Source organism: Mercenaria mercenaria, chromosome 1 (genome assembly GCF_021730395.1).
Source record: "Mercenaria mercenaria strain notata chromosome 1, MADL_Memer_1, whole genome shotgun sequence".
NCBI lineage: Eukaryota > Metazoa > Mollusca > Bivalvia > Venerida > Veneridae > Mercenaria > Mercenaria mercenaria.
Genome location: NC_069361.1, coordinates 61,427,129 through 61,451,868, shown reverse-complemented (window position 1 = coordinate 61,451,868; position 24,740 = coordinate 61,427,129). Strand labels below are relative to the sequence as shown.

General features: G+C 38.9%; 1 protein-coding gene across 1 annotated transcript in view; it reads right to left on the bottom strand.

The window, feature by feature from the left end:
- The window catches only part of LOC123566185 (nuclear pore complex protein Nup133-like), a 420,170-nt gene that overhangs the window by 231,689 nt on the left and 163,741 nt on the right, over positions 1–24,740 (bottom strand). The window contains exon 12 of the mRNA XM_053549042.1: positions 8,449–8,551. Within this exon, the coding sequence (XP_053405017.1) occupies positions 8,449–8,551 (103 nt within the window). The remainder of the gene's footprint in view (positions 1–8,448; positions 8,552–24,740) is intronic.

Below are 24,740 nucleotides of genomic sequence, written 5' to 3'. Positions count from 1 at the left end.
CACATGTTTAAAATGCCAAACTGATGCTTAAATATTAGAAAGTAGGTCAGTAGGTCATATTCATGGTCACCGAAAGTCAGCTTTAAGATCGGTGTGCAAAACGTACATGTCATCCAAATTTCAAGGCTGTATCTTAAAAAACAAGAAAGTAGGTCAGTAGGTCAAGGTCACGGTCAACTGATCCCTAATCACTTGAGGTCATCAGGTAATTATAACTAGAAAATGCTTTTGTAAAAAAGCGCATGTCTCCCCCAATGTAAAAGTTCTATAGGCAAGAAGTCAATAGGGGTCAGGAGCGAAAGTCAAAGAGACACTGATGGTTGGCTGCAATAGGATCATCTACTTGGCATGTCCAATCATCCCACTAAATTTCAACACTCTTGGCCTAGTGGTTCTCAAGTCACTGTTCAGGCTCCTGTGACCTTGATCTTTAATCAAGTGACCTCAAAATAAATAGGGGTCATCTACTCTGCATGTCCAATCATCCTATTAAGTTTCAACATTGTAGGTCGAGTGGTTCTCAAGTTATTAACAAAAAATGATTTTACATGAACAGGCCACTGTGACCTTGACCTTTAATAGACTGACCCAAAAATCAATAGGGGTCATCTACTCTGCATGTTCAATCATCCTATGAAGTTTCAACATTCTGGGTCTATTGGTTCTCAAGTAATTGATCGGAACTGGTTATCAATGTTCAGGCCCCTGTGACCTTAATCTTTAATGGAGTGACCCCAAAAACAATAGGGGTCATTTACTCTGCATGAACAATCATCCTATGAAGTTTCAACATTCTGGGTCGAGAGGTTCTCAAGTTATTGATTAGAAAGGGTTTTCAATGTTCAGGCCCCTGTGGCCTTGACCTTTAACAGAGTGATCCAAAAATCATTGGGGGTCATCTACTCTGCATGACCAATCAACCTATGAAGTTTCATCATTCTGAGTCAAGTGGTTCTCTAGTTACTGACCGGAAATGGTTTTCAATGTTAAGGCCCCTGTGACCTTGACCTTTCACACAGTGACCCCAAAATCGTTAAGGGTCATCTACTCTGCATGACCAATCATCCTATTAAGTTTCAACATTCTGGGTCAAGTGGTTCTCAAGTTACTGACCGGAAATGGTTTTCAATGTTCAGGCCCCTGTGACCTTGACCTTTAATGGTGTGACCCCAAAATCGATAGGGGTCATCTACTCTGCATGTACAAACATCCTATGAAGTTTCAACATTCTGGGTCAAGTGGTTCTCTAGTTATTGATCGGAAATGGTTTTCCATGTTCAGGCCCCTGTGACCTTGACCTTTGATGGAGTGACCCCAAAATCAATAGGGGTCATCTACTCTTTATGATCAATCATCCTATGAAGTTTCAATATTCTGGGTCAAGTGGTTCTCAAGTTATTGATCGGAAATGGTTTTCAATGTTCAGGCCCCTGTGACCTTGACCTTTGACGGAGTGACCCCAAAATCAATAGGGGTCATTTACTCTTCATGATCAATCATCCTATGAAGTTTCAACATTCTGGGTCAAGTGGTTCTCTAGTTATTGATCGGAAATGGTTTTCAATGTTAAGGCCCCTGTGACCTTGACCTCTGACAAAGTGACCCCAAAATCAATAGGGGTCATCTACTCTTCATGACCAATCATCCTATGAAGTTTCAACATTCTGGGTCAAGTGGTTCTCAAGTTACTGACCGGAAATGGTTTTCAATGTTCAGGCCCCTGTGACCTTGACCTTTAATGGAGTGACCCCAAAATCGATAGGTGTCATCTATTTAGCATGTACAATCATCCTATGAAGTTTCAACATTCTGGGTCAAGTGGTTCACTAGTTATTGATCGAAAATGGTTTTCCATGTTCAGGCCCCTGTGACCTTGACCTTTGACAGAGTGACCCCAAAATCAATAGGGGTCATCTACTCTTCATGACCAATCATCCTATGAAGTTTCAACATTTTTGGTCAAGTGGTTCTCAAGTTACTGACCGGAAATAGTTTTCAATGTTCGGGCCCCTGTGACCTTGACCTTTAATGGAGTGACCCCAAAATTGATAGGGGTCATCTACTTTGCATGTACAATCATCCTACGAAGTTTCAACATTCTGGGTCAAGTGGTTCTCTAGTTATTGATCGGAAATGGTTTTCAATGTTCGGACCCCTGTGACCTTGACCTTTGATGGAGTGACCCCAAAACAATAGGGGTCGTCTACTCAGCAGCCTAAACCTATGAAGTTTGAAGGTTCTAGGTCAAATGGTTCTGCAGTTATTGCTCGGAAATGAAGTGTGACATACGGACGGACGGACGGAAGGAAGGACAGACGGACGGACAGGGCAAAAACAATATGTCTTCAGGAACCAGCTAAACTCACCATTATCCATGATAATTGTGTAGTCATTATAGAAATATACACTGTCCCGAATGTCTTCAGGAACCAGCTAAACTCACCATTATCCTTGATAATTGTGTAGTCATTACAGAGATATACACTGTCCTGTCTTCAGGAACCAGCTTAACTCACCATTATCCATGATAATTGTGCAGTCATTACAGAGATATACACTGTTCTGTCTTCAGGAATCAGTTAAACTCACCATTATCCATGAAAATTGTGCAGTCATCACAGACATATACACTGTCCCAATCTGACTAAAGTACATCTCCTATTCGCTACGCAGGATCTGAGAACGACCTATTCATGCTCGTTCTGAGACCCTTTCGCTAGCCAATCAGAGCCTAACTTACAACATCTTGCAAATCTACCTTGCCTTGGTTTGATATTTACAATTCTTATGTCGTTATGTATAGATAGCGCTAGCTCAGTCGGAGGCCACTTGCTTGTAGCGAGGGTCCGGTTCGAGCCTGATGACTAGAATTATTCTTACTCCTTGACATTCAAACAAGTCGTCTGATTGGATAAAATAAAAATAGCAATACTGGAAATCCAAAATCTACAGAAGACGAATATGAATGGGTCGTTCTCAGATCTTCGTTTAGAAGATCAAGTACTTTAGTCAGATTGTACACTGTCCTGTCTTCAGGAATCAGCTAAACTCACCATTATCCATGATAATTGTGCAGTCATTACAGAGATATACACTGTCCTGTCTTCAAGAACAAGCTAAACTCACCATTATCAATGATAATTGTGCAGTCATTACAGAGATATACACTGTCCTGTCTTCAGGAACCAGCTAAACTCACCATTATCCATGATAATTTTGCAGTCATTTCAGAGGTATACATTGAGCTAAACTCACCATTATCCATGATAATTGTGCAGTCATAACAGAGATATACACTGTCCTGTCTTCAGGAACCAGCTAAACTCACCATTATCAATGATAATTGTGCAGTCATTACAGAGATATACACTGTCCTGTCTTCAGGAACCAGCTAAACTCACCATTATCCATGATAATTGTGCAGTCATTACAGAGATATACATTGTCCTGTCTTCAGGAACCAGCTAAACTCACCATTATCCATGATAATTGTGCAGTCATTACAGAGATATACACTGAGCTAAACTCATCATTATCCATGATAATTGTGCAGTCATTACAGAGATATACACTGTCCTGTCTTCAGGAACCAGCTAAACTCACCATTATCCATGATAATTGTGCAGTCATTACAGAGATATACACTGAGCTAAACTCACCATTATCCATGATAATTGTGCAGTCATTACAGAAATATACACTGTCCTGTCTTCAGTAACCAGCTAAACTCGCCATTATCCATGATAATTGTGCAGTCATTACAGAGATATACACTGTCCTGTCTTCAGGAACCAGCTAAACTCGCCATTATCCATGATAATTGTGCAGTCATTACAGAGATATACACTGCCCTGTCTTCAGGAACCAGCTAAACTCACCATTATCCATGATAATTGTACAGTCATTACAGAAATATACACTAAGCTAAACTCACCATTATCCATGATAATTGTGCAGTCATTACAGAGATATACACTGTCCTGTTTTCAGGAACCAGCTAAACTCACTATTATCCATGATAATTGTGTAGTCTTTATAGAAATCCCGACAGTCTTCAGGAACCTGCTAAACTCACCATTATCCATAATTGTGCAGTCATTACAGAGATATACCCTTCCTGTCTTCAGGAACCAGCTAAACTCACCATTATCCATGATAATTGAGCATTCATTACAAAGGTACATGTATACACTGTCCTGTCTTCAGGAACCAACTAAACTCATAATTTATCCATGATAATTGTGCAGGGTTGTCAATAAGTTTTTGTTGAAGAGGCTGAAATAGAAAAGTAGCTGACCAGCTAGGGTGGAATGGGGGTATGCTGCCAAAATCAATCTACGGCCATGCTTTCAAAATTCTCAGAAATTATCGCGGCTGTCCCATCAATCTTTCATTCCAAAGTTTTTGCTGCAAAATATAACTTAAAATGGCTATTTTGACACTACTTTCGTGATTCCGCTCGCAAAAAAAACATGTGTAAATCAGGTTTAGACATGCGAAAAACATTGCCGTGAAATCGATAAATGATGTATATTTTTCATGTAAATTTTTTGAAATACCTGGTTTGCCTTAAAATTCAGTCTGTGACACATGATTTTCATTTCTTTGGCGATAACAGTAAATATTTCGCCTGGATTTGTTTTAATTTTCTTCAGTCAAAGATGACATGTCATCTGGTGTAAAGGCGGAGCTTAAGTAATTTTGCCGAAAAAATACGTCACGCATTCTACATCCAAAGTTGTCATTGGTTTATCAATAGGCACGTGACAGTGTTTGAATACACTATCTGTTTATGACATGTCGCTCGGCAATTTAAGGGATGGCGGGAGTAGTAAGTGATGTCGAGTGGAACATTCGCTAATCCCTTGGTTCATAACACGCTGTGTATTGTGTATTATGAACGGAAACGCACGTTGGTTATACTGATTTTAGGCTGATGGACACTTCCTTAGACAAATTAATACACATTAGATCTATATTTTTGTAGCAGAATCATAAAAAAAAAAGCTAGGGTCGCATATGTTTAACTAGGTAGGGTCGGGTTACCAGAAACAAACAATTTTCATTTTAGACCCAGTCAAATGGTTTTTTTGCAAATCTGAACCAGCCCAAATGTCATTTGAACAATGCATTTCAGCCGGCAGACGGTTCTTAATGACAATCCTGATTGTGCAGTCATTACAGAAATATACACTGTCCTGTCTTCAGGAACCAGCTAAACTCACCATTATCCATGATAACTGAGTAGTGATTACAGAGATATACACTGTCCTGTCTTCAGGAACAAGCTAAACTCACCATTAGCCATGATAATTGTGTAGTCATTATAGAGATATACACTATCCTGTCTTCAGGAACCAGTTAAACTCAACATTATCCATGATTATTATGAAGTCATAACAGACATAATATACACTGTCCTGTCTTCAGGAACAAGCTAAACTCACCATTAGCCATGATAATTGTGCAGTCATTATAGAGATATACACTATCCTGTCTTCAGGAACCAGTTAAACTCAACATTATCCATGATTATTATGAAGTCATTACAGACATAATATACACTGTCCTGTCTTCAGGAACAAGCTCAACTCACCATTATCCATGATAATTGAGCAGTGATTACAGAGATATACACTGTCCTGTCTTCAGGAACCAGCTAAACTCACCATTATCCATAACTGTGCAGTCATTACAGAGATAAACACTGTCCTGACTCTCTTCAGGAACAAGCTAAACTCACGATTATCCATGATAAATGAGCAGTCGTTATAGAGATATACACTGTCCTGTCTTCAGGAATCAGTTAAACTCAACATTATCCATGATTATTATGAAGTCATTACAGACATATACACTGTCCTGTCTTCAGGAACCAGCTAAACTCACCATTATCCATGAAAACTGAGCAGTGATTACAGAGATATACACTGTCCTGTCTTCAGGAACCAGCTAAACTCACCATTACCCATGATAACTGTGCAGTCATTATAGAGATATACACTGTCCTGTCTTCAGGAACCAGTTAAACTCAACATTATCCATGATTATTATGAAGTCATTACAGACATATACACTGTCCTGTCTTCAGGAACAAGCTAAACATACCATTATCCATGATAATTGTTTAGTTTATACAGAAATATACACTATCCTGTCATTCTTCAGAAACAACTAAACTCACCATTATCCATGATTATTGTTTAGTCGATACAGAAATATACACTGTCCTGTCTGTCTTCGGAACCAACTAAACTCACCATTATCCATGATTATTGTGCAGTCCTTACAGAAATATACACTGTCCTGTCTTCAGGAACCAGCTAAACTCACTATTATCCACGATAATTGTGCAGTCATTACAGAGATATACACTGTCCTGACTATCTTCAGGAACCAGCTAAACTCACCATTATCCATGATAATTGTGTAGGCATTATTGAGATATACACTGTCCCATCTATCTTTAGGAACCAGCTAAACTCACCATTATCCATGATAATTTTGTAGTCATTACAGAGATATACACTGTCCTCACTGTATTCAGGAACCAGCTCAACGCACCATTATCCATGATAATTGTGCAGTCATTACAGAGATATACATTTTTATGTCTTCATGAACCAGCTAAACTCATCATTAGCCATGATAATTGTATAGTCATTACAGAGATATACACTATCCTCACTGTCTTCAGCAACCAGCTAAACTCACCATTATCCATGATAATTGTGTAGTCATTACAGAGATATACACTGTCCTCACTGTCTTCAGGAACCAGCTAAACTCACCATTATCCATGATAATTGTGTAGTCACTATAGTGATTTACACTGTCCTGACTCTCCAGGAACTACCTAAACTCACCATTATCCATGATAATTGTGTACAGTAGTCGCAACTTGACCGCGATGGTTGACCTTAGGCTGATTATTCATATCGATTATTTCATTATAGAAATCAAGGGTGCTTTGGATAGCCGTGTATATTTATGTGGAATTAGTTTGTATACAATGCAGTATCAAAGTATATATACTTACATTTGATCAGTTAAAAGCTTCCAATACAATAATTTATATTTACACAAAATTATATTTCCTTTTTCTCGTGCAGCTCGTGTTTTACGTACACTCCTTTTCAATAATAGGTTGTGCCTCATTATGTATTATAATGTAAAGGTCAACCATCGGGGTCAAGTTGCGTCCACTATAGTCATTATAGTGATATACACTGTCCTGTCTTCAGGAACCAGCTAAACTCGCCATTATCCATGATAATTGTGTAGTCATTATAGAAATATACACTGTCCTCACTGTCTTCAGAAACCATCTAAACTCACCATTATCCATGATAATTGTGTTGTCATTATAGAGATTTACACTGTCCTGACTCTCCAGGAACTACCTAAACTCACCATTATCCATGATAACTGTGTAGTCATTATAGTGATATACACTGTCCTGTCTTCAGGAACCAGCTAAACTCACCATTATCCATGATAATTGTGTAGTCATTATAGAGATTTACACTGTCCTGACTCTCCAGGAACTACCTAAACTCACCATTATCCATGATAATTGTGTAGTCATTATAGTGATATACTGTCCTGTCTTCAGAATCCAACTAAACTCACCATTATCCATGATTATTGTGCAGTTGTTACAGAAATATACACTGTCCTGTCTTCAGGAACTAGCTAAACTCACCATTATCCATGATAACTGTGTAGTCTTACAGAAATTTACACTGTCCTGACTCTTCAGAAACCAACTAAACTCACCATTATCCATGATTATTGTGCAGTTGTTACAGAAATATACACTGTCCTGTCTTCAGGAACCAGCTTAACTCACTATTATCCATGATAATTGTGCAGTCATTACAGACATATACACTGTCCTGTCTTCAAGAACCAGTAAACTCACCATTATCCATGATAACTGTGTAGTCTTACAGAAATTTACACTGTCCTGACTCTCCAGGAACCAGCAATCACCATTATCCATGATAATTGTGTAGTCCTTATAGAAATATACACTGTCCTCACTGTCTCCAGGAACCAGCTAAACTCACCATTATCAATGATAATTGTGTAGCCATTACAGAGATATACACTGTCCTGACTGTCTTCAGGAACAAGCTAAACTCACCATTATCCATGATAATTGTGTAGTCATTATAGTTTATTTGTTTATTTGGGTTTTACGGTGCACCAACACAGTATAGGTTATATGGCGCCAAACAGGACTACAAATTTTGGTTTCACATCTCATTTACATCAAAATAAAAACATGAGGTATGGAATCAAAATTTGCAAACCGTGTAGTCATTATAGAGATATACACTGTCCTGTCTTCAGGAACAAGCTAAACTCACCATTATCCATGATAATTGTGCAGTCATTACAGTGATATACATTTTCCTGTCTTCAGGAACCAGCTAAACTCACCATTATCCATGATAATTGTGTAGTCATTATAGAGATATACACTGTCCTGACTGTTTTCAGGAACAAGGAATCTGTAGCCCAGTAAGTCCACCTCATTGTCCTCCTGAAAAACAACATTATGCACTAAACCCAATATTCTCTTTGTCAATAAGAACATTTATAGAAGAGAGCTATGATGGCCAGGATGCTACTGACTGAGTTTGGTGTGATTCTTACCAGACTGACTGAGTTTGGTCTGATTCTTACCAGACTGACTGAGTTTGGTGTGATTCTTACCAGACTGACTGAGTTTGGTGTCATTCTTACCAGACTAATCAAGTATTGAAATCAGTATGAACAAGAGCTGTCTCCATAGGATGACACATGCCCCCGATGGCACTTTGAATGAATAGTAATGGCCTATGTTAGAGTTTAGGACCTTTGAGCTACGGACCTGGGTCTTGCGCGTGACACGTCGTCTTACTGTGGTACACATTCATGCCCAATAATTTTAAAATCCATGCATGAATGACAAAGATATGGACCAGACACGCCCATCAATGCACTATCATGAAATATGACCTTTAACGTCTAAGTGTGACCTTGACCTTTGAGCTACGGACCCGGGTCTTGCGCAAAACACGTTGTCTTACTGTGGTACACATTCATGCCAAGTTATTTGAAAATCCATCCATGGATGACAAAGATATGGACCGGACACGAATGCACTATCATGAAAAATAACCGTTAACGTCTAAGTGTGACCTTGACCTTTGAGCTACTGACCTGGGTCTTGCACAAGACATGTCGTCTTACTGTGGTAAACATTCATGCCAAGTTATTTGAAAATCCATCCATGGATGACAAAGATATGGACCGGACATGAATGCACTATCATGAAAAATGACCTTTAACGTCTAAGTGTGACCTTGACCTTTGCGCTACGGACCTGGGTCTTGCGCAAGACATGTCGTCTTACTGTGGTACACATTCATGCCAAGTTATTTGAAAATCCATCCATGGATGACAAAGATATCGACTGGACACGAAAATTGCGGACAGACTGACAGACGGTTCAAAAACTATATGCCTCCCTTCGGGGCATAAAAATTATACATGTGGCTCAAATTTCTTATTCTAAAACTTCAAAAACATACAAGCAATTTCAGTGAATTGGTATACCCTGCCAAATGGGTTTGTGGTGAGGAATCGCAAAGAAACATATCTGGCAAAAAGTTAAGGATGTGTGTGTGTGGTGGGGGGGGGAGGAATGACTTGATGGAGGAGTGAGGTTGGGGAAAGGTACAACTTTGCATGTCGATAAATATTCATGGAAGGTTTAAGGTTTAAAAAAAAACAAGAGCTGTCTCCGTAGGATGACACATGCCCCCGATGGCACTTTGAATGAATAGTTATGGCCGATGTTAAGAGTTTAGGACCTTTGACCTACGAAGCTGGGTCTTGCGCGCGACACATCGTCTTACTGTGTCACACATTCATGCATAGTTATTTTAAAATCCATGCATGAATGACAAAGATATGGACCTGACATGCCCATCAATGCACTATCATGAAAAATGATCTTTAACGTCTAAGTGTGACCTTGACCTTTGAGCTACGGACCTGGGTCTTGCGCACTGCACATCGTCTAACTGTGGTACACATTCATGCCAAGTTATTTGAAAATCCATCCATCGATGACAAAGATATGGACCGGACAGGCCCATCAATGCACTATCCTTTAACGTCTAAGTGTGACCTTGACCTTTGAGCTACGGACCTGGGTCTTGGGCACAATGCACGTCGTCTTACTGTGGTACACATTCATGCCAAGTTATTTGAAAATCCATCCATCGATGACAAAGATATGGACCTGACACGAAAATTGCGGACGGACCGACAGACTGACAGACCGACAGATGGTTCAAAAACTATATGCCTCCCTTCGGGGGCATAAAAACAAGAGGGCCATAGACCCTAAAGCGCTCACCTGTGTACAAGGCTTCAAGTGTGTTTGTACAAATACACAGATTTCTTCAATGTTAGCCTTTATTATATACATGTCACAAACATTTTTGAATCTAGAGCAATAATTTGAACAATTACGGTAGACATTACAAATCTGATATCACACGCCAAATATCAAGGCTCTTGCTATTATTGATTCAGAGAAGAAGATTTTCAAAGTTTCTTATATAAAACCGTATAGTAAGTACATGTCAGACACAGAGGCGTGGCAATATTTTTAGCCTTAGGGCAATAATTTGGACAAGTGTGGTAGCGAGTCAAACCCTTATATCACATGCCAAATATCAAAGCTCTAGAGAAAAGGATTTTTAAAGTCTGATAGCTGAAAACCTATTTTTCACAAAAAGACCCGTTTGTTCAATGAACCACAACTATTTGAATAACTTTGAAAGAGGGCTACCAAGAGATCATTTGTGTAAAGTTTCATCAAAATTTATTCAGTCGTTTTGGAGAAGATGTTGTTTAAAGAAATTGTTGATGAAAAGTGACTATGCCCTCTGGCAGCCATGTTTTTTCACGAATCAGAAAATTTTTAACAATATCTGTAGAAGGTCATTCTAAAACAGGACAAGCAGTTTTACACAAGAAAATTCTTTTAATTTCAACTATATACACAAAGTGAGAAGTGATCAGGTCCCCTGGAGGCCATGTTTTTTTACTAATAGGTATAATTTGAATAATCTTTGTAGAGGGTGACTAAGGACCATTTGTGTGCAATTATTTCAAAATCAAACCATTGGTTCAGTTTGAAGATTTTTCTATTTTTAGTTCTGGCGGCCCCTATGTGCAACAAAGCGGAACCGCTTGAACAACTTTGGAAGAGGACCATCCAAGGAACATCCATGCCAAGTTTCATCAAAATCCATTCAGTGGTTTTGGAGATTTCTTTTAATTTATTTATTTATTTGGGTTTTACGGCGCACCAACACAGTATAGGTTATATGTCACCAAACAGGACTACAAATTTTGGTTTCACATCTCATTTACATCGAAATAAAAACATGAGGTATGGAATCAAAATTTGCATACCTGCTGGAATCACAGAGATTTCTTTTAAACACAATTGTTGACGACGGACAGATGCACGCATGACGGACACAGCATGATCACAATAGCTCACCATGAGCATTGCTCAGGTGAGCTAAAAATGAAAAACAAGAGATCACAGAGTGATCTTGGCACCCACCAATGTGCCATTTTTGAGTGTTCCAAATTTCAAGACTTACTGACTAGCTCAAGGTCAAATTTCATTTCCATACACAACACTGTGCATGTGGTCCAAATTCGAAAGCTGTAGCTTGAGAAATGTGAAAGTAGGTCACTAGGTCAATGTCAAGGTCAAAGTTTGTTTCGGTACACAATCCTATGCATAAGGTCTAAATTTGAAGCCTGTAGCTACATAAATGTGAAAGTAGGTCACTAGGTCAATCTTAAGGTCAAAGTTCATTTCGGTACACAAAACTATGCATGTGGTCCAAATTTGAAGGCTGTAGCTTGAGAAATGTAAAAGTAGGTCACTAGGTCAAAATCAAGGTCAAATTTTATTTTGGAATACAAAACTATGCATGTGGTCCAAATTTGAAGCCTGTACCTTCAAAAATGTGAAAGTAGGTCACTAGGTCAATGTAAAGGTCAAAGTTTTTTTCGGTACACAAAACTATGCATGTGGTCCAAATTTGAAGGCTGTAGCTTGAGAAATGTGAAAGTAGGTCACTAGGTCAAAATCAATGTCAAATTTCATTTTGAAACACGGAACGATGCATATGGTCCAAATTTGATGCCTGTACCTTCAAAAATGTGAAAGTAGGTCACTAGGTCAAAATCAAGGTCAAAGTTTTTTCCAGTGCACAAAACTATGCATGTGGTCCAAATTTGAAGGCTGTAGCTACAGAAATGTGAAAATAGGTCACTAGGTCAAAATCAAGGTCAACTCATGTCAAGGTTCATCTTGCCACTCAAAAATATACATGTGGTCCAAATTTGAAGGCTGTAGCTACAGAAATGTGAAAGTAGGTCACTAGGTCAAAATCAAGGTCAACTCATGTCAAGGTTCATCTTGCCACTCAAAAATATACATGTGGTCCAAATTTGAATGTTGTAGTTATTGACAAGAACATTTTAAAAGCTTTTCCCTATATAAGTCTATATGAACCATGTGACCACCGGGGAGGGCCATTTTTGACCCTAGGGGGATAATTTGAACAAACTTGGTAGAGAACCACTAGATGATGCTACATTACAAGTATCAAAGCCCTAGGCTTGGTGGTCTGGACAAGAAGATTTTCAAAGTTTTTCCTTATATAAGTCTATGTAAACCATATGACCCCCTGGGCGGGGCCATATTTGACCCTAGGGGTATAATTTGAACAATCTTAGTTGAAGACCACTAGATGATGTCACATACAAAATATCAAAGCCCTAGGCCCTGTGGTTTTGGACAAGAGGTTATTCAAAGTTTTTCCCTATATAAGTTTATATAAACCATGTGACCCCCAGGGCGTGGCCATATTTGACCCTAGAGAAATAATTTGAATCATCTTGGTAGAGGACCACTAGATGATGCTTCAAACCAAATATCAAAGCCCTAGGCTCTGTGGTTTTCGACAAGAAGGTTTTCAAAGCTTTTCCCTATATAAATCTATGTAAAATATTGAAATAAACAAAGGGCCATAACTCACTCATAAATTGTTGAACCAGTCTGATTTTTAGGGGGACACAACTAGCGTGCCAATACATCATTCTGACATAGTTTGATCAAAATCCCCCCCAGTAGTTTCTGAGGAGATGCGATAACGAGAAATTGTTAACGGACGGACAGATGGACTGACGGAATGACGGACCACGGACGCAGAGTGATTTTAATAGCCCACCATCTGATGATGGTGGGCTAAAAATATTTCTGGGGTGAGGAGGGGGAGGTGGTGTGACCAGGGCGGTGGGGATGACTGGGTGTGGGTACACAACTTCACACGCTGATAATAAATGTTCATAAAAAAAACAAGAGGGCCATGATGGCCCTATATCGCTCACCTGTTATCATTGCACTTGAGGACAAGAAGGTCCTCAGAAAAAATATCTAAATCCAAAGGACAGGAACAACAAAGGAAAGAAATTTAACCAAAAAGAAAAACAAAATTCTTACAAGGTACAGATATGTCAAAATACACCTAAAAATTGGAGGTACCATCCATGTTGTACCACAGAAAAGTGGTCTCGGTTTTTCCCTACGGCCAATACTAAAAAATTTACTAAAATAGGCTATTTATAGTAACGTAAAAGGGAAGTAATTCAAAAGAAAATTATTGTAAGTTAACTAAAGAAGGATCTGCCAAATAAATCTATTAACATAAATGAAATTTCAGATCAGAATCTTCATTAGTTACGGAGATATACCCATTTTAATTTCAAAAATAAAGGGAGGTAATCTGACATAAAATCAGTCCATAGTTATCTACCCTCATTGGCTCGGTCCAACTTATGACAATAATGAAATTTCAAATAAGTCCTGTAAGTACTTACTGATATAAATCCATTTTGACTACAATCAGGGGAGGTAATCAGATAAAAAATAACTCTGGAAACTACGAATGGATCTGATTTGTCATAGAATCCAAGATTTATTGTTGTTGAAGATATTTTGGAAGTTTGTATCAAATAAAACCATAAATGAAGTCTCTATATGGCTGCAAAAGCCAAAATAGCCAATTTTGGACATTTAAGGGGCTTTAACTCTGGAACCCATGAAGGAATCTGTCCAGTTTAAGAAAGGAACCAAGATCTTGTGATGATACAAGTTGTGTGCAAGTTTGGTTAAAATCAAATCATAAATGAAGTTGCTATTGTGCAGACAAGGTCAAAATAGCTAATTTTGGCCCTTTCAGGGGCCATAACTCTGGAACCCATTAGGGGATCTGGCCGGTTCAATAAAGGAACTGAGATCTTATGGCAACACAAGTTTTGTGCAAGTCTGATTAAATTCAAATCATAAATGAAGCTGCTATTGTGCAGACAAGGGCAAAATAGCTAATTCTGGCCCTTTCAGGGGCCATAACTCTGGAACCCATAATGGAATCTGGCCAGTTCAAGAAAGGAACCATGATTTTATGGTGATACAAGTTGTGTGCCAGTTTGGTAAAAATCAAATCATAAACTAGAAAATGCTTTTGTAAAAAAGCGCATGTCTCCCCAAATGCAAAGTCCTATAGGCAAGAAGTAAATAGGGGTCAGGAGCGAAAGTCAAAGAGACACTGATGGTTGGCTGCAATAGGGATCATCTACTTGGCATGTCCAGTCATCCCACTAAATTTCAAAACTCTTGGCCTAGTGGTTCTCAAGTCACTGTTCAGGCTCCTGTGACCTTTACCTTTGATCATGTGACCTCAAAATAAATAGGGGTCATCTACTCTGCATGTCCAATCATCCTATTAAGTTTCAACATTGTAGGTCAAGTGGTTCTCAAGTTATTTCCAAAAAATGATTTTACATGAACAGGCCACTGTGACCTTGACCTTTAATTGACTGACTCCAAAATCAATAGGGGTCATCTACTCTGCATGTTCAATCATCCTATAAAGTTTCAACATTCCGGGTCAAGTGGTTCTCAAGTTATTGATCGGAACTGGTTATCAATGTTCAGGCCCCTGTAACCTTGACCTTTAACGGAGTGACCCCAAAAACAATAGGGGTCATTTACTCTGTATGAACAATCATCCTATTAAGTTTCAACATTCTGGGTCGAGAGGTTCTCAAGTTATTGATTGGAAAGGGTTTTCCATGTTCAGGCCCCTGTGGCCTTGACCTTTAACAGAGTGATCCCAAAATCGTTAGGGGTCATCTACTCTGCATGACCAATCATCCTATGAAGTTTCATCATTCTGGGTCAAGTGGTTCTCAAGTCACTGACCGGAAATGGTTTTCAATGTTCAGGCCCCTGTGACCTTGACCTTTCACAGAGTGACCCCAAAATCGTTAGGGGTCATCTACTCTGCATGACGAATCATCCTATTAAGTTTCAACATTCTGGGTCAAGTGGTTCTCAAGTTACTGACCGGAAATGGTTTTCAATGTTCAGGCCCCTGTGACCTTTAATGGAGTGACCCCAAAATCGATAGGGGTCATCTACTCTGCATGTTCAATCATCCTATGAAGTTTCAACATTCTGGGTCAAGTGGTTCTCCAGTTGTTGATCAGAAATGGTTTTCCATGTTCAGGCCCCTGTGACCTTGACCTTTGATGGAGTGACCCGAAAATCAATAGGGGTCATCTACTCTTTATGATCAATCATCCTATGAAGTTTCAACACTCTGGGTCAAGTGGTTCTCTAGTTATTGATCGGAAATGGTTTTCAATGTTCAGGCCCCTGTGACCTTGACCTTTCACAGAGTGACCCCAAAATCAATAGGGGTCATCTACTCTTCATGACCAATCATCCTATGAAGTTTCAACATTCTGGGTCAAGTGGTTCTCTAGTTATTGATCGGGAATGGTTTTCAATGTTCAGGCCCCTGTGACCGTGACCTTTGACGGAGTGACCCCAAAAACAATAGGGGTCGTCTACTCCAGCAGCCCTACAACCCTATAAAGTTTGAAGGTTCTAGGTCAAATGGTTCTCCAGTTATTGCTCGGAAATGAAGTGTGACGTACGGACAGACGGACGGACAGGGCAAAATCAATATGTCTCCTGGGGGAGACATAATAAAGCTGCTATTGTGCAGAGGTCAAAATAGCTGATTTTGGCCCTTTCAGGGGCCATTACTCTGGAACCCATAATGGGATCTGGCCAGTTCAAGAAAGGAACCGAGATCTTATGGTGATACAAGTTGTGTGTAAGTTTGGTTAAAATAAAATCATAAATGAAACCACTATCTAGCAGACAAGAAATTGTTGACGGACGGATGCACAGACGCACGGACGCACACACGACGGACGATGGACGAAGGGTGATCACAAAAGCTCACCTTGTCACTATGTGACAGGTGAGCTAGAAATGGAAGAAATTTTATGAAATTCTACCAATTGTAGAAATATGCGGATTTTTAAACAATTAAAGGGCAATAACTCTGAACTTACTTAAGAAATCCTGAATCCAAATTGAGTGTGCACTAACATATTATGGTGATCTTAATTCAATTTAAGTTTCATAGTTCTAGGTCAAATATGTCACAAGTTACGAAGCAGAGATTGCCATATTTATAGTACCCTATATAGTTAACACTAGAAACTTCGGACGTACGGAAAGGATGGATAATGCTAAAACTATATCCTCCGCCTTTGGCGGGGCATGATAAAATAGAACAAGAATTTGTAACAGTTACCAACGTCCCCTGCCTAAGGGCATTTTTCACAAAACATACTGCATGCCAACACAGCATCTTGGCATGAACAAACAAGAGGACCATGATGGTCCTGAATCGCTCACCTATCCCCACATGACCCAGTGTTGAACTGAGTATGATGTCGTCATTTCTATTATTTGACATAGTGACCTAGTTTTTGAGCACATGTGACCTAGATATCATCAAAAAAAAAATTCTGACCAATTTTCATGAAGATCCATTGAAAAGTATGACCTCTAGAGAGGTCACAAGGTTTTTCTCTTATTTGACCTAATGACCTAGTTTTTGAAGGCATGTGACCCACTTTTTAACTTGACCTAGATATCATCAAGGTGAACATTCTCACCAAATTTCATGAAGATCTCATGAAAAATATGGCCTCTAGAGAGGTCACAAGGTTTTTCTATTTTTCAACCTACTGACCTAGTTTTTGACTGCACGTGACCCACTTACAAACTTGACCTAGATATCATCAAGCTGAACACTCTCACCAATTTTATGAAGATCCATTGAGAAATATGGCCTCTAGTCACAAGGCTTTTCTATTTTTAGACCTACTGACCCAGTTTCGAACTTGACCTAGATATCATCAAGATGAACATTCTGATCAATTTCCATGAAGATCTTGTGAAATATATGGCCTCTAGAGAGGTCACAAGGTTTTTCTATTTTTAGACCTACTGACCTAGTTATTGACCGCACATGATTCAGTTTCGAATTTGACCTAGATATAATCAAGATGAACATTCTGACCAACTTCCATACAGATCCCATGAAAAATATGGCCTTTAGAGAGGTCACAAGGTTTTTCTATTTTCCTACTTTCATTTGACCTACTGACCTAGTTTTTGACGGCACCTGACCCAGTTTCGAACTTGACCTAGATATCATCAAGGTGAACGTTCTGACCAACTTTCATGAAGATCTTGTTGACATAAATGAAATTTCAGATCAGTATCTTCATTAGTTACGGAGATATACCCATTTTAATTTGAAATAAAGGGAAGTAATTTGATATAAGATCAGTCCATAGTTATCTACCCTGATTGGCTCAGTCCAACTAATGACAATAATGAAATTTCAAATAAGTCCTATAAGTACTTACTGATATAAATCCATTTTGATTACAATCAGGGGAGGTAATCAGATATTAAATAATCTGGACCACACTGGACTGACTTTATGGAATCCAAAGATTTATTGTTGTTAAGATATTTTGCAGGTTGTATCAAATAAACATAATGAAGTAACTATTGGCTGCAGAATTGCCGAAATGGGCCAATTTGTGTGACCTTTTGACGGAGGACCCAATAAACATAGGGCGTCAACTCCACACTAAACCTAAATTGCAGTTCTAGTAAATGGATTCCCATGTATTGTCGGAATGAAGTGTGACTCGGACAACGTTGGTAGGGCAAAATCAATATGTCTCGGAGAATAATAAGCTGCTATTGTGCAGAGAAGGTCAAAATAGCTGATTTTGGCTCTTTCAGGGCCATAACTCTGGAACCCATAATGGATCTGGCCGTTCTAAAAAGGAACCGAGATCTTATGGTGAACAAGTTTGTGTAAGTTTGGTTAAAATAAAATCATAAATGAACCACTATCAGCAACATGTAAATTGTATTGCCGACGATGCACGACGCCAACGGACGCATACACGACGGACGCATGGACGAAGGGAATCACAAAAGCTCTACCTGTGTACAATTTGTGCAAGTGAGCTAGAAATGAAAATTTTAATGAAATTCTAACAATTGTAAAATATGCGGATTTTAACAATTTAAAGGGGCAATAACTCTGAACTTACTTAGAATCCTGAATCAAATGAGGTGCAACCAAATTTATGGTGATACTTAGTTCAATTTAGGTAATTCAAGTTCTAGTCAAAGCTATTTGTCAACAAGGTAAAAGCAAATTGCCCTTTATCAGTACCCATAATCAGTTAACCATAGGAATTCGGACGTTACGAAAGGAATGAGATATGCTAAACTATATCCTGCTTTGCGGGGCTGATAAAATAAAACAAAATTGTAACAGTACCAACGTCCCTGCCTAAGGCAATTTTACAAACTACTGCATGCAACGACAGCATCTTGGCATGAACGGAACAAGAGGACCATGATGGTCCTGAATCGCTCACTATCCCCACTGACCAGTGTTGACTAATGAGTCGTCAGTTATAATTTGACCAAGTGACTATTTTGACAATGTGACCCAGAACATCAGGAAAAAAATTCGACCAATTATGAAGGTCATGAAAAGTATGACCTTAAGAGTCACAGTTTTTTATTTGACCAAATGACAGTTTTGGAAGGATTTGACCATTAACTTGACCTACAGTATCATAGGTGACTTCTCACCAATTCATGAGATTCTTGAAAAAATGCCTCTAGAAGGCACAAGGTTTTTCTATTTCAACCTACTGACTCATTAGTTTTGATGCACGTGACCTAAAACTTGACTAGATAACAAGCTGAACACTCCACAATTTTATGAAGATCCATGAGAAATAGGCACTTAGTCACAAATAGCTTTCTTATTTTGACCTACTGACCCAGTTTCGAACTTGACCTAGAATACAAGATGAAATTTGATCAATTTCCATGAAATCTGTAAATATATGCCTTTTGAGAGTCCAAGTTTTCTATTATTGACCTACTGCCAGTTAGACCGCACATGATTTCAGTGAATTTGACAGATATAAAAGAGGAACATGACAACTTCCATACAATCCTGAAAATGGCTTAGAGAGTTCAAGGTTTGTTCTATTCTACTTTCTTTAACCCACGACCTAGTTTTTGACGTCAACCATGACCAGTTATTGAATTGACTAGATAATTCAAGTGAAACTTTGACCAAATTTCATGAAGATCTGTGACAAAATGAATTTTCAGATCAGTATGTCATTAGTTAGGAGATTACCCATTAATTTGAAATAAAGAGAAGTAATTTGATAAAATCATCCATAGTTAATCTACTGATTGGCCTCCAATAATGACAATAATGAATTTCAAATAAGTCCTAAATACTTACTGATATAAACCATTTTTAATCAATCAGGGGAGGTAATCAGATATTAAATAACCTGGAACTACAACTGGATCTGATCTGTATAGATCCCAAGATTACTGGTGAAGATTTTGCAGGTTGTATCAATAAACCATAATGAAGTACTTATGGTGCAAAGCCAAAAGCCATTTGGACCTTAAGGCATACTTGAACCCATGATGAATTGTCCAGTCAAAAAGGGAGCCAAGATTTGTGTAATACAAGTGTGTCAAGTTTGGGTTAAATCAAATCATATGAGGTTGTATTGATCTAGAACAAAGAAAATATAATTTGCTTTGGACATAACTCTGACCATAGATCTGGCCGTTTAAAAAGTAACCATGATTTACTGGTGACACAACTTTGTGCAAGTTGATTAAATTCAAATCAATAAGGGACTATATTTGCAGACAATGTCAAAATAGCAATTCAGGCCTTAGGGGCTACTTGGACCTAGGAATCGCATGAGATGGTAATCAAGCTCTTAGGGAACAAGTTGTGTCAAGTTTGGTTAAATAAATCATAATTAAGTCTATTGTGCAGAAAGGTAAACAGTATTTTGGCCCTTCAGGCCATAAACTCTGAACCATATGAATTGGCATTCAAGAAGTCAACAAATCTAGGGATACAATTGTGTGCAAGATTGAAATTCAAGTTATAATAGCGGTATTGTCAGACAAGGTCAAATGCTAATTTGGCCTTCAGGCAAATCATGAACCATTATGAATCTGCACAGTTCAAAGGACGAATCTTATGGTATTAAATTGTGTGCAGTTGGTTAAAATAAATCATAATGAAACAACTATCAGACAAGAATGTGACGCATGCACGGACGACCATGGACGACGCGACGAGGGTGATAAAAAGCTCACTATGTGACAGGTGAGCTAATAAAACCATAAATGAAGTCTCTATATGGCTGCAAAAGCAAAAACAGCCAATTTTAGACCTTTAAGGGCTCATAACTCTGGAACCCATGATGGAATTTGGCCAGTTGAAGAAAGGAACCAAGATCTTGTGGTGATATAAGTTGTGTGCAACTTTGGTTAAAATCAAATCATAAATGAAGCTGCTATTGTGCAGACAAGGCCAAAATAGCTAATTTTGGCCCTTTCAGGGGCCATAACTCTGGAACCCATATTGGGATCTGGCCGGTTCAAGAAAGGAACCAAGTTCTTAAGGTGACACAAGTTTTGTGCAAGTTTGATTAAATTCAAATCTTAAATGTAGCAGCTATTGTGCAGACAAGGTCAAAATAGCTAATTCTGGCCCTTTCAGGGGCCATCACTCTGGAACCCATAATGGAATCTCGCCAGTCCAAGAAAGGAATCAAGATCTTATGGTGATACAAGTTGTGTGCAAGTTTGGTTAAAATAAAATCATAAATGAAGCTGCTATTGTGCAGACAAGGCCAAAATAGCTAATTCTGGCCTTTTCAGGGGCCATAACTCTGGAACCCATTAAGGAATCTGGCCAGTTCAAGAAAGGAACCAAGACCTTATGGTGATACAAGATGTGTGCCAATTTGGTAACAAGAGGGCCATGATGGCCCTATATCGCTCACCTGTTATCATTGCACTTGAGGACAAGAAGGTCCTCAGAAAAAATATCTAAGTCCAAAGGACAGGAACAACAAAGGAGAGAAATTTAACCAGAAAGGAAAACAAAATTCTTACAATGTACAGATATGTCAAAATACACCTAAAAATTGGAGATACCATCCATGTTGTACCACAGAAAAGTGGTCTCGGTTTTTCCCTACAGCCAATACTAAAAAATTTACTAAAAATAGGCTATTTATAGTAACGTAAAAGGGAAGTAATTCAAAAGAAAATTTATGTAAGTTAACAAAAGAAGGATCTGCCAAATAAATCTGTTGACATAAATGAAATTTCAGAACAGTATCTTCATTAGTTACGGAGATATACCCATTTTAATTTGAAATAAAGGGAGGTAATTTGACATAAAATCAGTCCATAGTTATCTACCCTGATTGCCTCGGTCCAACTAATGACAATAATGAAATTTCAAATAAGTCCTGTAAGTACTTACTGATATAAATCCATTTTGATTACAATCAGGGGAGGTAATCAGATAAAAATAACTCTGGAAACTACAACTGGATCTGACTTGTCATGGAATCCAAGATTTATTGTTGTTGAAGATTTTTTGGAAGTTTGTATCAAATAAAACCATAAATGAAGTCTCTATATGGCTGCAAAAGCCAAAATAGCCAATTTTGGACATTTAAGGGGCCATAACTCTGGAACCCATGTAGAAGTCTGGCCAGATTAAGAAAGGAACCAAGATCTTGTGGTGATAGAGGTTGTGTGCAAGTTTGGTTAAAATCAAATCATAAATGAAGTTGCTACTGTGCAGACAAGCTCAAAATAGCTAATTTTGGCCCTTTCAGGGGCCATAACTCTGGAACCCATTAGGGGATCTGGCCGGTTCAACAAAGGAAATGAGATCTTATGGCAACACAAGTTTTGTGCAAGTTTGATTAAATTCAAATCATAAATGAAGCTGCTATTGTGCAGACAAGGGCAAAATAGCTAATTTTGACCCTTTCAGGGGCCATAACTCTGGAACCCATAAAGGAATCTGGCCAGTTAAAGAAAGGAACCAAGATCTTACGGTGATACAAGTTGTGTGCCAGTTTGGTAAAAATCAAATCATAAATAAAGCTGCTATTGTGCAGACAAGGTCAAAATAGATGATTTTGGCCCTTTCAGGGGCCATAACTCTGGAACCCATAATGGAATCTGGCCAGTTCAAGAAAGGATCCGAGATCTTATGGTGATAGAAGTTGTGTGCAAGTTTGGTTAAAACTAGAAAATGGTTTTGTAAAAAAGCGCATGTCTCCCCAAATGCAAAGTCCTATAGGCAAGAAGTCAATAGGGGTCAGGAGCGAAAGTCAGAGACACTGATGGTTGGCTGCAATAGGGATCATCTACTTGGCATGTTCAGTCATCCCGCTAAATTTCAACACTCTTGGCCTAGTGGTTCTCAAGTCACTGTTCAGGCTCCTGTGACCTTTACCTTTGATCAAGTGACCTCAAAATAAATAGGGGTCATCTACTCTGCATGTCCAATCATCCTATTAAGTTTTAACATTGTAGGTCAAGTGGTTCTCAAGTTATTTCCAAAAAATGATTTTACAAGCACAGGCCACTGTGACCTTGACCTTTAATTGACTGACTCCAAAATCAATAGGGGTCATCTACTCTGCATTTTCAATCATCCTATGAAGTTTCAACATTCTGGGTCAAGTGGTTCTCAAGTTATTGATCGGAACTGGTTATCAATGTTCAGGCCCCTGTGACCTTGACCTTTGACGGAGTGACCCAAAAAACAATAGGGGTCATTTACTCTGTATGAACAATCATCCTATGAAGTTTCAACATTCTGGAACAATGGTTCTCAAGTTATTGATTGGAAATGGTTTTCCATGTTCAGGCCCCTGTGGCCTTGACCTTTAACAGAGTGACCCTAAAATCGTTAGGGGTCATCTAATCTGCATGACCAATCATCCTATGAAGTTTCATCATTCTGGGTCAAGTGGTTCTCAAGTTACTGACCGGAAATGGTTTTCAATGTTCAGGCCCCTGTGGCCTTGACCTTTCACAGAGTGACCCAAAAATCGTTAGGGGTCATCTACTCTGCATGATCAATCATCCTATTAAGTTTCAACATTCTAGGTCAAGTGGTTCTCAAGTTACTGACCGGAAATGGTTTTCAATGTTCAGGCCCCTGTGACCTTGACCTTTAATGGAGTGACCCAAAAATCGATAGGGGTCATCTACTTTGCATGTACAATCATCCTATGAAGTTTCAACATTCTGGGTCAAGTGGTTCTCCAGTTATTGATCGGAAATGGTTTTCAATGTTCAGGGCCCTGTGACCTTGACCTTTGACGGAGTGACCCAAAAATCAATAGGGGTCATCTACTCTTCATGATAAATCATCCTATGAAGTTTCAACATTCTGGGTCAAGTGGTTCTCTAGTTATTGATCGGAAATGGTTTTCAATGTTCAGGCCCCTTTGACCTTGACCTTTGACGGAGTGACCCCAAAATCAATAGGGGTCTTCTACTCTTCATGACCAATCATCCTATGAAGTTTCAACATTCTGGGTCAAGTGGTTCTCCAGTTATTGATCGGAAATGGTTTTCAATGTTCAGGCCCCTGTGACCTTGACCTTTGACGGAGTGACCCCAAAATCAATAGGGGTCATCTACTCTTCATGACCAATCATCCTATGAAGTTTCAACATTCTGTGTCAAGTGGTTCTCGAGTTATTGATCGGAAATTGTTTTCAATGTTCAGGCCCCTGTGACCTTGACCTTTGACGGAGTGACCCCAAAATCAATAGGGGTCATCTACTCTTCATGACCAATCATCCTATGAAGTTTCAACATTCTGGGTCAAGTGGTTCTCTAGTTATTGATCGGAAATGGTTTTCAATGTTCAGGCCCCTGTGACCTTGACCTTTGACGGAGTGACCCCAAAAACAATAGGGATCGTCTACTCCAGCAGCCCTACAACCCTATAAAGTTTGATGGTTCTAGGTCAAATGGTTCTCCATTTATAGCTCGGAAATGAAGTGTGACGTACGGACGGAAGGACGGACAGACAGACGGACGGACAGGGCAAAAACAATATGTCTCCTGGGGGAGACATAATAAAATCATAAATGAAACCACTATCGTGCAGACAAGAAATTGTTGACGGACGGACGCACGCACGTACGATGGGTGATCACAAAAGCTCACCTTGTCACTATATGACAGGTGAGCTAAAAATCAAATCATAAATAAAGCTGCTATTGTGCAGACAAGGTCAAAATAGCTAATTTTGGCCCTTTCAGGGGCCATAACTCTGGAACCTATAATGGGA